This window comes from Otolemur garnettii, unplaced genomic scaffold, assembly GCF_000181295.1.
Source record: "Otolemur garnettii isolate 467f Iridium unplaced genomic scaffold, OtoGar3 scaffold00007, whole genome shotgun sequence".
In the NCBI taxonomy this organism is placed as follows: domain Eukaryota; kingdom Metazoa; phylum Chordata; class Mammalia; order Primates; family Galagidae; genus Otolemur; species Otolemur garnettii.
The window spans coordinates 24,334,833-24,351,181 of record NW_003852402.1 but is presented as its reverse complement, the minus strand read 5'-3'; the positions used below and the strand labels follow the sequence as shown (position 1 = coordinate 24,351,181).

Genomic DNA, 16,349 nt, shown 5'->3' with positions numbered 1-16,349 from the left:
ATCGAATTTCTAACTTAATTATTGCAAGGAGTGAAAAAAAGGAAAAAGCTGAAGAATCAGAACTCAGAAAGACAAGAATCAGGAGAGCACCAGGATCTGGGTAGCAGGAACTATTTGGCCATCTCTTTTATAGCTTTGCTCTTGGAACCATGAACTTTTAATCATTTTTTTTTTTGACTGTGTCATTTCACCCGAAGATTTAAATTCTGGAGAGAGAACATCTATTGGCTTCTCCAAGACTATATTAAATGGGACAAAGTGCTCTTCCATAGAAAAATTGCTTTTCCCCACACTGTACCCCAGAAGTGCATTAATGTACATAGTTACCATTCAATAAAAAAAAAAAAAATAAAGAAAAATTGCTTTGAGTTACCACAGAAATAGAAAGAAAGGAAAATGGATCTGGTTAGACAAAAAGAGAGAAAAAAAAACAGGTCTAGTATGAGGAGAATATAATGAAGTAGAGAAGCTGACAGAACATCCAGGTGGAAATGAGTGGATTCTAGTGAGACTGGGTAGGTGGAAATAGCACCATGGAAAATACTGATATATTGGCTCCAACTAAAGCTGCTTATAGAAACCAGAGAATGAGATTTACAAGTGGAAAATCACAGTGGAATTAACTACTGGGAAAGAGAAATTAAAGATGCTTAAAATCAGCCATTGTGATTGTTAGTTAATAGTGTTTGTAATCAAAACATAGCAGAGAGGATTACTCATTCAGAAATCGTGGTACTCTAAGTGAACAGCTGATGACCTTTGATAATTCCACCAAAGCAGGGCAGTATGGTAACCACCATGCTCTGAAACCCAGTTGGACCTCAAATGGCTTACACTATTGCTCAAAACAGTGTTCTTCTCTCGAGTCTTTCAGGGTGTAAGAACATATATAGGTCTATTATTTGAAGGCCTTTCTTTGGCTGCTTGCCAATACTCTTTTTTCATATGCTTGGTCAGGCTTCAATGCAGATATATTTTTTATTTTATATATATATTTTTGAGACAGAGTCTCACTGAAGTCTCTGACTTCATGGCTAAAGTGCCATGGTGTCAGCCTAGTTTACAGCAACCTCAAGCTCCTGGGCTCAAGTGATCTTCCTGCCTCAGCCTCTAGAGTAGCTGGGACTGCAGATGCCCACCACAATGCTGGGCTAGTTTTTTTTTTTTTCCTATTTTTTAGTAGATATGGGGCCTCGCTCTTGCTCAGGCTGATCTTGAACTTCTGAGCTCAAGGGATCCTCCTGCCTCAGCCTCCCAGAGTGCTAGGATTATAGGCATGAGATACCCGCCTGGGTACCAGATGTATTTTCTTAAAAGAAATCTGGAAGGGGAGAAAAACCTGTTTAGTCATACTAGGTTATTAGAACACTGGAAAAAATGAACATTGTTTACAGTTCCATGATACTAGTTAAAGTCAGTTTTGTTATTCAGGAAGTGAAATCTGACATCTGGTGTTTCTACCTCACAAGAAGTAGTAGAAATTAAGGGCATTTTGTTGGTGTAGTTCATTACACTCCTAGCTGGAAGCTGTCTTTATGGAAACTTATGATAAGGAAATAGGTAGATAGCTCCTTGATTTGGGAATGAACCTTTTTTTTTTGGGTGCTTAAGAAACTGGGTATCACTCTTTTGTTGTTGAAAAGGGTGCCCCAGGGCACTCCTCTATACTCAGTGCAGGACACTGAACAAAGTTGTCCTCGATCTGGAGCTCAACCAGATGAATTTCAGAGACTCCCTGGGGACATCATAGACCTAACAGCTGCTGTGGACATCAGAGTCTGGAGTCACTCTGGTGCCAGCACTTTATGTGCTCAGTTGGCATGCTGCCAGCCCCCTAATGACATGAATGATTGGCTCAGTGAATGTTCTATAGTGCTACACCCTGGATTATCACAGATTTGGTTTAGAAGACAGAGCTGGAGAATTACGAAAAGTGATTTTACTAGAAAAATAGAAGAAAACTTTTTAAAGAGGCTGCTAACATTCAAATCATAAAATTTAATGCAGCATTAAGGCAAGAAATTAATGCAAATATTTGTTTTTTTCAAATGCTGAAAAAAACTATGACAATGTAACTATGTGACAATGTCATATTACCTTATCTTTCCACTTTCTTTCCTGTTATGATTTAAAATGAAGCCATTAGAAAAATTATCATAAGGTTATGTTAAGTGAAAAAACCATGGTACATATGGCAAATAACAGTGGTTCTCAGATCTGGGTTCTTGATTCTTTGAAGGTCCCTAAGTTCTGTATGAGAATATTTTAAAATTGTAGTTTCTTTGTGATCTAAAATATGCATTGATGGGTGGATAGAACCAAGGTGGCTGGTGTATGGGCATGTAACTCTTTAAAAAATTTCTATGAATATCTGAAATTTTTTATAATAAAATGTTATGGAAAAGTATCATAGACATTCTTGACATAACTGTAAATTTATACTTTAACACATCTTTAGCTTCAAACATACAGCAATGTTAGATACAGGTAAATATCTCTGTGGATTATTAATAAATAGATATGCAAAGGAGAAGGGCCCAAAATCATAGGTCTTTGGGCCTGGTTTTAGAATTAGGCAGTAGCTCAGATCCTAAGGGGAAACAAAACTAAAAAGAAATAATGGTTAGGTTCACTTTTTAAAGACAGAGATTGGGTAAGGCTGTCCTTGCTGATGAAAAGAGACTGAGGCCTTTTTGGAAGGAAATATGGAGAATCCTCAAAGAGCTAAAAGTAGACCTTCCATCTGATCCCACATCCCGTTACTAGGTATCTACCCAGAAAAAAGTAATTTTACCATAGGGACATTTGCACTAGAATGTTTATCACAGCTCACCTCAACTCACAATAGACAAGATGTGGAAACAACCCAAGTGCCCATCAACTCAAGAATGGACAAATAAACTATGGATATATATATCATGGAATACTATTCAGCCATAAAGACAGTTGGAGACTTTACATCTTTTATATTTACCTGGATGGATTTGGAGAACATCCTCCTAAGTAAAGTATCACAAGAGTGGAAAAGCAAGCATCCAATGCAATCAATATGAAATGAGTAGATGAATGACTACACACCCACACAAGAGAAAAACACAATTAAATTCAAATAAGGGGGAGAGGGGAGGAGAGGGGAGGCTTGTAAACTCTCACCTAACGGATACAGTGTAGGTGTGTATGGCATACCTCCTGGGGGAAGGGCTCAACTACAACTTGGACTTTACCCAACAAAGTCCATTCAGCGGCCTATACAGCCCTTATTATCTTCTCTCCCACAGCTCTCCCCTGGCACACTCTGCTCCGGCCACACTGGCCTCCTTGCTGTTCCTGAATAAGCAGGCCGATCCTGCTTTATCTTCTGCCCAAACTTTCCTCTGTTATTTGCATAGCTCACTCCCTTACCATCTTCAGGTATTTTTTTTACCCCCTCCACATCACCTTTCACTGAGCTTACCCTGATCACCCTATTTAAAAGTATGCCCCTCCCAATTCTTCTTATCCCCCATCCCTGCTTTGTTTTACTATTATACTAAATATTTTATTTGTTTATTAGCTGTCTTCCTTCACCAGAATGTAAGCCTCACGTAGGCAGGGATGAAGTCATCTGTTTTGCTCACTTACTGTATTCATAACTCTGCCAAGTGATAGATACTCAGTAAGTACTTGTTGGACAAACGTATGAATTTATGAAGAACTCTTACAAATTTTGGTAGGAAAATTACAAATAGGAAATTCACAGAAAAGGAAACCTGAATGGCCATGCATTAAAGACGGATACTTATATGACCATTTAAACTGAAACCATTAAACTGTAAAAACTATTCTTAGAGTGACTAGCCTGAAACTCCTTCTCCACTGTATAAAGTCACAGATAAGAGAACACTCACGGTAGTATCATTTATAAGGGTGGAAAATTAGAAATTGAAAATTTCCTAAATGGCAAACAATGGGAGAATAAAGAGTGGTATATTATGTAATATGATAGATACATCTCAAGAAAATTATATATTCAGGTCAAAAATTATTTTATTTATTTAAGATGTAGTCTCTCTGTTACCCAGGATTGAGTGCAGTGACTATTCAGAGGCACGATCGTAGCACACTACCTACAATCTTGAGCTCCTGGACTTAAGCAATCCTCCCACCCCACCTCAGCCTCCTGAATAGCTATGACCACAGATGTGGGTCCCCATAACCAACTACCAAAAACATTTCAAAAGTGTAGGTAACAGTGTGGAGATTTCTCAAGGAACTAAAAATAGAACTACCATTCGACCCAGCGATCCCACTGCTGGTTTCTACCCAAAGGAAAAGAAAACAAATAGCAAAACATACCCACACCTGTATGTTTATTGCAGCACTATTCACAATAGCAAAGATATGGAATCAATGTAAGTGTCCATCGATGAATGGAGAGAGAAATCGTAGTATATATACACTATGGAATAATATTCAGCCATGAAAAGGAGTGAAATCATGTCTTTTACAGGAAAGTGGATAAAATTGGAGGTCATAACCTTAAGTGAACAAGCCAGGCACAGAAAGACATACATCATGTGTTCTCACTCATAAGTGGGCACTAAAAAACGTGTTCACATAGGTATAGAGAATGGAATGATAGACAGTGGAGACTTGGAAGGGGGAGTGGGTGAGGAGGGAGATGATGAGAAATTATAGGCACAGTGTGCGATGTTAGGGTCATAGAGACCCTAAAGCTCTAACTTGACCACTAGGCAATCTATGCACGTAGGGAAAGTGCATGTGTATTCTATACGTTGTACAAATTTTAAAAAACCTGTAAATTATCATGTACATGGAATTTTAAAAATACTAAGATATATATAGATAATAAAATAGGAAAAACACAAATGTGGATGATGAACACCAAGTTCACAATCGATTGTGGTTATTCGGCAGAGTAAAGAAGGCTGCTGAACTTGTGGCTTCAAATGTATCTGTAACATTTCATAACTTAAATGAAAACATGAAACAATTATGGCAAATCATGAAGTTTGATAACCTTTGAAGGTGTGCATATGGGTGTCCACTGTAACATTTGTGCTGTTTTTTAAGCTTCATCATCAAAATATATTTAACATACTGTAAATTTAATTTGGATCATGTGTTGAGTACCTTACAACCAAGTGCTGACACAAGATTTCGTGCCCACATTTGAGTTTGTGTTAAGGAGCAAGTTGGTGCTAAAAAGAACCACTTGATATTCTGTAATAAAAGAACAGAGGCAGGAAGAACACAGAAATTAAGTATGCACACCAACATCACAGCATGCTCTTCAAAAGAAGGAACAGAAAAATGTCAGAGGACAATTAAGTCAGAAAAAAATAGCAGTACAGATTTGGTAAATGCAGAGAACCATATTTGTATGGTAAATAGTCTTGTGGCTTTAGAAAAATCATTTTTAATATTCAATTAATATTAATTCTATTGGTCTTAATTTTATTTGGTTTGTTAAAATTACTTTTGTTTTCTAGTTGTAAAACTGCAAATATGAGGAGTTCACATATAGCTTTTGCTTTGTACACATTAAGTTACACCAGGTTTGTAAGAATGTTTTTTTCTTGTGGGGGTATGGCACACCTTTTTGGTGTGGGACACAACTACAAGAGGGACTCTACCTAACAAATTCAAATATTGTGAGCCGGTTGTTTGTACCCTCACATTAGCCTGAAATTAAAAAATAATAATAATAAAACAATATTTTTTTCTTTAAATGAATCTGTACATTGCCAAACCTGATATATTCAATTGGCTCTTAACTGGGTTTTAGAGAGAGGAAAACACACTAAAGTATTAACAGTGGGATAATGAGATTTCAGGTGACTTTATTTTTATTTATTTATTTTTAATTTTAATTTTAATGTTTTTTTTTTTTTTTGCAGTTTTTGGCCAGGGCTGGGTTTGAACCCAGCACTTCTGGCACATGGGGCCAGTGCCCTGCTCCTTTGAGCCACAGGCACCGCCTTTTATTTATTTATTTTTTTGAAACAGAGTCTCACTTTGTCATCCTTGGTAGAATGCTGTGGTGTCATAGCTCACAGCAACTCAAACTCTAGGGCTTAAGCGATTCTCTTGCCTCAGCCTCCCAAGTAGCTGGGACTACAGGAGCCTGCCATAACACCTGGCTGTTTTTTAGAGATGGGGGTCTCGCTCTTGCTCAGGCTGGTCCTCAGCCTCCCAGAGTGCTAGGATTATAGGCGTGAGCCACCGCACCCGGCCCGTGACTTTATTTTTAATGTGATGCTTTGCATTTTCTAAACTTTCTGTGCTAACTACATGTGTTCCTCTAGTGGTAAGAAAATTTATTTATTTGTATATTTTTTAATCAGAAAATTTCTAAAAGTTTGTTAAAATACCCCTTAGCTATATTTCACAGTTTTATACTTACCAGGGGAGGGTCACTACTTTATTAAACTTCAGAACTAAAGAGTTCCTTTCCCTCACAGCATCCAAAAGGTGTTCCCTGGTTTGTCACACACCACTGTTACTCAAGAGCAGATCTGGGAATATGACATCTGGGTATACGTGTCTCACCTGAGTGTCGAAGTGCAGAAAATCCTTGCTCATCCTCCCACTCCCAGGTCGTTTCGCTCTTATTGTGCATGGACTGGAAGTCAGGAATTTCGTGGTACCAGTCTATGTCTGTGCTGCTAATAAAATAGAAGATGATGGGGAGCTTAGTAAGGCACTTTGTGGAACTTGAAAAGAAATGCATTTATTTTGTGGAGATTTAAACCTTATCATCTACTTTTCTATACTTTCACTTTCCAGAAATAGTGTTTTAAGAAACTATTTGTGAAGAAGAATAATTTATTTTGCAAAATAAACTAGACAATCTCTAGAATCTTAGAAGAACGGATTATTATACTTAATCTGTGATTTGACAAAACTTTTTTTTTTTTTGAGACATAGTCTTACTCCGTCACTCTGAGTAAGGTGCTGTGGCATCATAGCTCACAGCAACCTCAGACTCTTGGACTCAAGCACTACTCTTGTCTCACTCAACCTTCTGAGTAGTTGGGACTACAGGTGCCCACCACAATGCCTGGCTAATTTTTCCATTCTTAGTAGAGACAGGGTCTTGCTTTGCTCAGGCTGGTCTCGGCTCCTGAGTTCAGGTGATCCACCTGCCTTGGCCTCCCAGAGGGCTAGGATTACAGGCATGAGCTACTATGTCAGGCCGACAATAATTCTTTAAAGAGATGTGCAAATATATCTTTGGTCTGCTAATGGAATGCAGGATTTTCCAAGGCACTCCCAGATTCTCAAAAGAATCTGAAATACACCTAGACAAGAATAAGAGCCAGGCGTGTTCACCTGGTGAGGCAGTCTCCAGTGAGAGGGTCACAGCTCCCTGCACAGTCACAAGGTCGACAGCCGTAGTCCCCGAAGCCCCAGTACCCCATCATGCACCTATCACAATGTGGGCCTGCCACCCCAGGCTTGCAAGGGCAGTCACCATTGCTGGGGTCACAGAAGGTCACCGAGCTGAAAGGAAGGACAGCTGATCCAACTGGATGGCAGGAGCACACTGCAACAGAGAGGACACACAAGGACTGATGAGTACCTGCAGATTATCTGTGTGGAGGTGAGGTCCCATGATCCCCCACATAGCACAGAATGTGTCTGACACTCCTCCTTTAGCCAGTTGGTATATGCTAAGATACACAAGTTATTACACAATCCGAATAGCGTGTCTGTTACAAAAAGAACCACATGATTTATTCTAAAATTGAAGGTATTAAATTTGAATGCCTTTTGGTGGTGGTGGGGGGGTGATGGGAACAAACCAGCAAAGAAGGCAGGGAGGAATTCAGTGAGAAGTGGGAGCAATCAGGACAGCATGATGTTCTGGAAGGCAAATAAAGTTTCAAGCAGAAGACAAGGCACAGAAGGTGAGGTCTGGGAATGAAGTGCTGCATTTAACAACATGGAGGATGGAGGTGTCCCTGACAGGAAGAGTTTCTCCATAAAGACTGGAGAGAAGGCGAGTAGAGGAATTAGAAGTTGAGAACAGGTGGCTCTTTGGTGGAGCTGTTCTAAAAGGGCACAGAAATATGGTGGTAGCTAAAACCGGAGGGAATATTAAACTCAACTAAAGGTTTGGGTTTTGGTTTGCTTCATTCTGTTGTGAGATGGAAGAGTAATATTATAGCATGTTTGATGTTTGATGTTTGATGTTGATGGGAACCATCCACTAGAAAGGGAAAAATTGATGACCAGAAGAGAGATGAGAGACTTGTTGGAGGGACCCCTGACTACACTTGAGTAAGGAAGAGGGATGGGATTTGCTGGAGAGGAGCAGGAGTTGGCCTGAGGCAGGAGCCTGGTCTGTTCACAGCAGCAGGATGGGAGGCCGAGCATACTGCCACTCAGGCAGGCTGGTGGATAATGGCAGCGAGGGAGCGTGTGGGATGTTTCTGCTAATTGCTTCAAGTTTCTGGATGAAAGAGGAAGCAAGGTCATCATCAAGTGGGAGGTGACAAAAGTGTGAGGAGTGGGAAAGTGAATAAGAGACTTAGGAAGTGAAGTATCATTAATTGCCAGGCAGTGTTAAGGCCACAGTTGAGGTCGGTGGTCATGAATTTATAGTGACACAAGAAAAATTGTTGGCTGTTTTTTCCAGTTTTATATAGCTGAGAACATTCAGGTTTGATGAAGGATTTAATCTGGGTAGAGTTCAGTCCAGCTCCTCTGATTAGAATCTATAATCAGTCATTTCTGTAAATCTTTAATAATAATCAAAAGTTCTCAGTCCTCTCCCTACTCCCAGAATTGCCTACTCCTCACAATTTGACAGTCTGCAATACTTTCTTTGTTCCTGGAATGACAAAAATAGCTGAACAAAGTGTGTGTGTGTGTTTGTGTACTAGGTATAGTATATACAGCTATATACAGGGTGTCCATTAAGTTCATGTGTTTATTTGGTTTATCATGATTTCATGAACCCTAACTTCAGTCGAATCCCCTAAGTGATGATCATCAACATCATTTATTCAAGTTTACCTGAAATTTAAAAAATCATAGTATTTCTCATAGTGGCAGTTCCAGAATTTCCCCAGACTTTATAATTTTCCTGAGCTTTGGTTTCTTTATTATGGTATTTATATCTCATGGAAAGTTCATGAAATTGAGGTTATTTTTAAATAAATGATTTAAATGAGGTATGGAGCACAATGTCTGACACCAAATAGGACATATCTTCTCAACTAACATTCTAGATTCCACTCTGTCTTTTTTTCTCTTGGAAACTTTTTTAATTGTTTGGGATTCATCAAAGGTACAAAGAACTAGGTTACACTAATTCCATTTGTTAGGTGAAGTCCTTCTTATAATTGTGTCCCGCCCTCAGCAGGTGTGTCTAACACTATGACCTCCCATTGTCCCATTCCTCCCCTCTCCACTCCCCCATTCCCCTACCCCCCCATCTTAATTTAGCTCATCTACTGCCTTTATATTAGAACTGAGTCCACTGGATCCTTGCTTCCCTATTCTTTTGATGCTTTACTAAGTAGAATGTATTCTACCTCCATTCAGGTTAATACAAAAGATGTAAAGTCTCCATCTGTTTTAATGGCTGAATAGTATTCCATGGTATACATACACCACAGCTTGTTAGTCCATTTCTAGGTTGATGGGCATTTAGGTTGTTTCCACATTTTGGTGATTATATATTGAGCTGCGATAAACAGTCTAGTGCAGATGTCCTTATGATAAAATGAATTTTTTTCTCCAGGGTAGATGCCTAGTAATGGGATTGCAGGGTCAAATGGGAGGTCTTTAAGGATTTGTGTTCTTTGAGGATTCTCCATACTTCCTACCAAAAAGGTTGTATTAGTTTGCAGTCCCACCAGCAGTGTAAAAGTGTTCCCTTCTTTCTACACTTCCAAACCAGCATCTGCAACTTTGAGACTTTGTGATGTGGGCCATTTTCACCGGGGTTAGGTGATATGTCAGGGTGTTTTTGATTTGCATGTCTCTGATGATTAGGGATGATGAGCATTTTTTCACATATTTGTTAGCCATTCATCTGTCTTCTTTAGAGAAGGTTCTATTCTGGAAATTTTTTTTTTTTTTTTTGAGACAGAGTCTCACATTGTTACCCCGAATAGAGTGCTATGGCATCATAGCTTATAGCAACCTCAGACTCCTGGGCTCAAATGATTCTCTTGCCTCAGCCTCCCAAGTAGTTGGGATTACAGGCACCTGCCACACGGCCTGGCCTTTTTATTATCTTGTCATTAAAATATTAATTTGGTTTCAAATCTTCACTCCTGATTAACTGTATGACTTGTGGCAAGATACCAAGCCTTTCATCTTGGTTCCCTAGTCTGTAAAAATGGAATAAAGAATAGCATCTACCCTCTTGCAGTCATAAAGATGAAAGGAGATCCTGTGTGCAAAGTGCTTAGTATGATGTCTGGCACCTAGTTAAATAACAGTAAATTAATTAACTGATTAAGTTAAATAATTCTTATAGAGGTATAGGATCTATACATGTATAAGTAATGGTATCATCCCTCAAGGAACTCAGAATCTTGTTAGGGAAACAGAGAGGTTAATAAAAAATTCCCATACAGTGTGATGTGCTATAATATAGGTGTATTAAAAGAGATATGGGAGCACAGAGGAGGATGAAGACAGCACAGGCTGAGAGAATCACAGTCATTTAGATATCTGAGTCAGATTGAATAGAAGTTTGCAAGTTGAAAAGGAGAACATGGTAGGCAGGTGCTCATTCCAGCCTTAGTCTTTATTTGATTGACTGATTGGATAGATTGAGACAGGGTCTCATTCTGTCACCTGGGCTAGAGTGTAGTGGCATGATCATAGCTCACTACAACCTCCAACTCCTCAGTTTAAGCAATCCTCCTGTTTCAGCCTTCAGAATACCTGGGACCCTAGGTGTGTGCCACCATGCCCAGGTAATTTCTTCTATTTTTTGTAGAGACAGGGTCTCACTCTTGCTCAGACTGGTCTCGAACTCCTGGCCTCAATTGATCCTCCTGCCTCAGGCTCTCAGAGTGCTAGGATTACAGGTGTGAGCCACCACACCCAGCCTAGCTTAGTCTTTAGATACTCTACCCATTGCATTTTTTTTTTATTTGTTTCAGAGATAGGGGCTTGCTGTACTGCCAAGGCTAGAGTGCAATGACATGATCATAGCTCAGTGTAACCTTGAATTCTTGGGCTTAAGCAATCCTCCTGTATCAGCCTCCCCAGTAGTTGGGACTATGGGTGTGCATCACCATGCCTAATATTTTGGGTTTTTTTGTAGAGACAAGGGACTCACTATGTTGCTCAGGCTGGTCTTAAACTTCTGGCCTCAAGTAGTCCTTCCAAAGTGCTGGGATTGCAAGTGTGAGCCACATCATCAGCCACATTGAATTTAAAAACTTTTTTCTTGATTCTTAATTGTGGTAAAATCCATATATGATAAAGTTTACCATCTTAGCCATTTTATGTTTCTGCATTACGTGGAAGCTCTTATTGCTTCTGGAAATGTTACACTCTCATGCCTAAGTGCCCTGGGCCATGGCTGTTTGCCATCCCCCACCTTGTCCTTCTGGATTATGACTCCTTGTCCCATTCTTTCCAGACAGTTAACCACCCTTTCCTCCATGCTTCCTCTGTTCTTTATATCTATTTGATTTGTGTGTATCACATTCTATATTTGTGGATATGCCTGTCTCCTTTACTACTAGACTCTGAACTCATTAGAAGGATCTTTTATCTTCTTATTTTTGTTTTCGAGGCCCCAGAACAGTGTCTAGTACATAATAGATGCCCAAGACAGCACCTGTATAATTGACCTGAAGGACATTCCAGGCTGTGGGAACCGTATGTGAAAAGGCATGGTCTATGTGGGGAATGTGAGATGTGGTCTAGAGCAGGCATCCTCAAACTACGGCCCACGGGTCACATGTGGCCCACCAGGGACATTTATTCAGCCAGCTGGGTGTTTTTGCTGCTGCTGCCTGTCCTGCTTAGCAGCCGACTCATTCCAAGGCCCGCAGTCCAGCCCTCCAGTGGTCTAAGGGACAGTGAACTGGCCCCCTGTTTAAAAAGTTTGAGGACTCCTGGTCTAGAGTGTACCTGAGTGGAAAGCAGTTGAAGGAGATGAAGTAGAAGAAAATGCTGTAGAGTTAGGTTGGACCATATTAGAATTCTGGATTTCAGAAGGGCCTAATCCAAGAAGGTGAATTTTGTCCTGTGGGCATAACGAGCCATATGAATTTGTAAAGCAGAATCATGACAAGGTAACAATTTCATTTTCACAGATTCTTTGGTGTGCAGCCTGGAGTAGGAGAGAAACTAAAGAAAAGGGAGATGACAAGGAACTGACTGAAGGCAGTGGGTGTGGGCAGGGGAGGAATGTTTGGTATGAACATTTTATTTTTTAAAGATTGAATGAATGGGATTTGGAGACCATCTGGGCGAGGAAGGAGGAGTTGTTGAAGGACAAACAGAAGTTGAGAAAGATTTTCAGGGGTCTATCTTATGAAACTGAATGACTAGTGACATTATTTGCAAACATTTAGAATAGAGGGCTAGAGAACGCTGGGGTAGATGAAGCTGTGTTGGGGGTGGACTGAGGGAAGGAAAAGAGAAAAGAACGGCCTCAGGATCAAACATATTAAGTTCGAGATGCTTGAGGGGCATCCTAATAAATTATAATGGGCGGCTCAAAATAATCTGAAGCTTAGGAGAAAAGTTGGGGGTCACTGATATAGCTTTGAGAGCTGTCAGCTGCTGGTAGTTGAATAAAGGAGGGCCAGATGAGACTTCCTACGCACAGTGCAGAGCATGAGACGATGACCACGGATAGAACACTGGGAACATCCACTTAGTACAGGCAGTTGGAGGAGCAGTAATTCGTGAAGCAGGTTATTAAGGACCAGGTAAAGAGGGAGAATAAAAATTAAGAAAGTATTACGGAAACCAAAGGACGAGAGAGTTTTTAGCAGTTAGTGTCAAACAAAGCAGAATGGTCACATTGGATGTAATTGACAGCAGGCCAGTAACACTGCCAGTCAGGAGGTCTTTGGTGACCCTTGTGGGAGCTGGAAACATTCAGGCATTGCTGGTGTATAGTCGTCCTACTTTGCTTAGAGCTCTCTTTCATCTTTTTAAGCAGTAAATCATTATAGATAGTGCAAATAGGCACACAGTGTGAAGTTTGCAAAAATCCTTCCATCTGTGCAAACTCCCCACCCCTTCATATGCTCTTCTTGGTTAAGAATCACTACAACAGAGCATGGAAGGTTGCTTTTTCTACAAAAGGTCGTGAATCTTGGGAAGAATTTCATCTTCATTCATTCATTAGAAGTTCATGCTCATTGATTGACTCAGCCAGCTATCAAATGTTAATAACAAGAATTCTTATGTTTACGAAGCATCTGTGGTTTACAAAATGCACTCAACCCCTTAGCCAAATATTTAAGGTCCTTCATACACTTTTCCAGTCTTTCCTCTCATTATTCTCTTGAATTTAGACCTTACTGTAATCAAATGGGACAATTTCTAGGTGTGCCTCAATCTTTCCTATTTCTGTGCCTTTATTAATGTCATTAGGAAAATCGTTCTTCTCATATCTGTCTTTCAAAATTATATATGTCCTTGAAGATCTGTCTCAAATGTCACCCAAGGGTTGCCACAATTCAACCATTTGGGTTGGTGAATTTGTTCAAAGTAGAAGCTCTGTTTACATCTTTCTTGTTAAAGACAGAACTCAGGCGTGGTGGCTCGTGCCTGTAATCCTGGCATTGTCGGAGGCTGAGGCGGGTAGATTGCCTGAGCTCATAGGTTGGAGACCAGCCTGAGCCATAGCGAGACTTTGTCTCTAAAAAAAATAATAATAACCAGTTGTTGTGGCAGGTGCCTGTAGTCCCAGTTACTTGGGAAGCTGAAGTAAGAGAATTGCTTAAGCCCAAGAGTTTGAGGTTGCTGTGAGCTATGACGCCTTAGCACTCTAACAAGGGCAACAAAGTGAGACTCTGTCTCCAAAAAAAAAAAAAAAAAGACAGAACTTTTGAAACTGAAATATAACGATCTTCAGAAAAGTGGGCTACAGTATCCCCCACTGACCATCCCCTTCTAAGTCCTTATTCCACCAGAGTTTAATATGATTTATCCTTTCTCTGTAAACCTTTAAAAAGTAACTTTTTAAAAATAATTCTCACCATGTTCTACTTTGCATTACTGACAATTGGATGTTTTCTTCTTTCCTATCATCTGTCATATCAGTTTGTAAGCTCCTCAAATGGGAGTGTGTAACACTCACCTACCCCTCCCCCCACAGTGCTTTTTGGAAGCAGACTTGAATTCAACTTCTAGTCAATTCTTTTTACTTTTCTGAGTCCCACATTTCTATTTTATGATTTTTTTTTTTTTTTTTTTGAGGATTAAACCAGAGATGGTTAGGCGCAGTGGCTCAGGCCTGTAATCCGAGCAGGCAGGTGGATTGCTCAGGAGTTCGAGAACAGCCTGAGCAAGAGTAAGATCCCATCTCCACTAAAAATAGGAGAACTAGGGAGGGCATTTGGTGGGATCTCACCTAATGTGCACAGTGCAAGGGTCTATACACTTCAAAATAACTAAGAGTAAATTATAAATGTCACAAAAAATGAGTGAGTGAGGTGATGGTTATGTTAATCAGTTTGATTTAAGCATTCCACTTTGTATATCAGACCATCACATTGTACCCCATAAAGGTATACAGTTATGATTTAATGAAAAATTAAATTAAAAAAGATAGGAGAACTAGTGGAGCATTGTGGCAGGTGCCTATAGTCTCAGCTACTTGGGAGGCTGAGGCAAGAGAATCACTTGAGCTCAAGAGACTGGTGTTGCTGTGGGCTATGATGACACCACCAACACTCTACCCCAGGGTGACGTAGTGAGACTTTGTCTCAAAAAAAAAAAAGAAGAAGTTTAAACCAGAGATAATGTATGTTCCTAGCACTTAAGATATTAACAAATGGCACGTTATAGCTGCTCTGGTGACCCCTGAATTGAATTAAAGGACAGTGATGAAAATGCTATTAAGGACAATAAAGGAAAACACCATGAAGACATTGTTTTAAAGGGTCACAGTGTGTGTGTTTGCTTAAGGCAGCATTTATTTATCCATCACGTACTCAACAAACAATGAATGAGGACCAACTACATGTGAATACTGAGCAAACTGCTAGGGATCTAATTAAAATAGTCTTGACCCTTAAAGACATCTGTAGTTTAGAATAATAATAATTACTATTATTATTTTTTTTTTAGAGACAGAGTCTCATTTTGTTGCCCTCAGTAGAGTGCCATGGTGTCACAGCTCATAGCAACCTCCAGCTCTTGGGCTTAGGCGATTCTCTTGCCTCAGCCTCCCAAGTAGCTGGGACTACAGGCGTCTGCCACAACACCCAGCTATTTTTGTTGTTGTTGTTGTTGCAGTTTGGCCAGGGCTGGGTTTGAAACCACCACCCTTGGTATATGGGACTGGCTCCCTATTCACTGAGCCACAAGCGCCACCCTAGAAGAATAATTATTTAATAAAAAACTTACCTAATATAAGGTAAAAAGTAAAGATTTTGTTTTTAAAACATTGAGTTTCTAAGGAGAGCATTTTTATTTAAATTAATACAGTTATGGTAATCACTGTTTCTACATTAAATTCACTAATTTTTTTTGTTTTTTTTTTTTGAGACAGAGTCTCACCTTCTTAGCCTCAGTAGTGTACTGTAGCATCATAGTTCACAGCAACCTCAAACTCTTGGGCTCAAGTGATCTTCTTGCTTCAGCTTCTCTAGTACCTGGGACTATACATACCCATCACAACACCCTGCTAGTTTTTCTATTTTTAGTAGTAATGGGGTCTTGCTCTTGCTCAGGCTGTTCTAGAACAGCCACCCACCTTGGCCTCTCAGAGTGCTAGGATTACAGCCATGAACCACTGAACCTAGCCCACTAATTTTTTTCTTCCTTTGGGTTTTGTTATATGAGTGCTTAGGGATTTTCTCATAAGGTATCAAAACACTATTGATTTGTCAATTGTTTCTTATTAAGAATTAATTCGGAGGAATTATATGTAACATGAATATGTCAAAACATTATGTTCGAAATAGTGTAGTAATGATTTAAAATGAAATCACCTAATCCAATACAAAAGTTACATCATTTTGAGATGGCTAAATAGTAACTGTATCACTCAGATAAATCAATTTGGTTCTTGACAGGAGATGGGGGAGAATTAGTCAGAGGAAAGATGTTGTAGGACCCCCTTTCATGGTAATATACAATATTCTACCACCATTATCTTTTTCTCTAATAGAAAATTCCAG

General features: G+C 39.7%; 1 protein-coding gene across 3 annotated transcripts in view; it reads right to left on the bottom strand.

Moving 5' to 3' along the window:
- NTN4 (netrin 4) overlaps positions 1-16,349 on the bottom strand; it is a 113,787-nt gene that overhangs the window by 13,919 nt on the left and 83,519 nt on the right. For all 3 annotated transcript variants that reach the window (XM_012814174.2, XM_003783342.2, XM_023509430.1), the window contains exons 6-7: positions 7,336-7,549; positions 6,553-6,668 (exon numbers count right to left, since the gene is read on the bottom strand). In XM_012814174.2, coding sequence (XP_012669628.1) covers positions 6,553-6,668; positions 7,336-7,549 — 330 coding nt within the window. The remainder of the gene's footprint in view (positions 1-6,552; positions 6,669-7,335; positions 7,550-16,349) is intronic.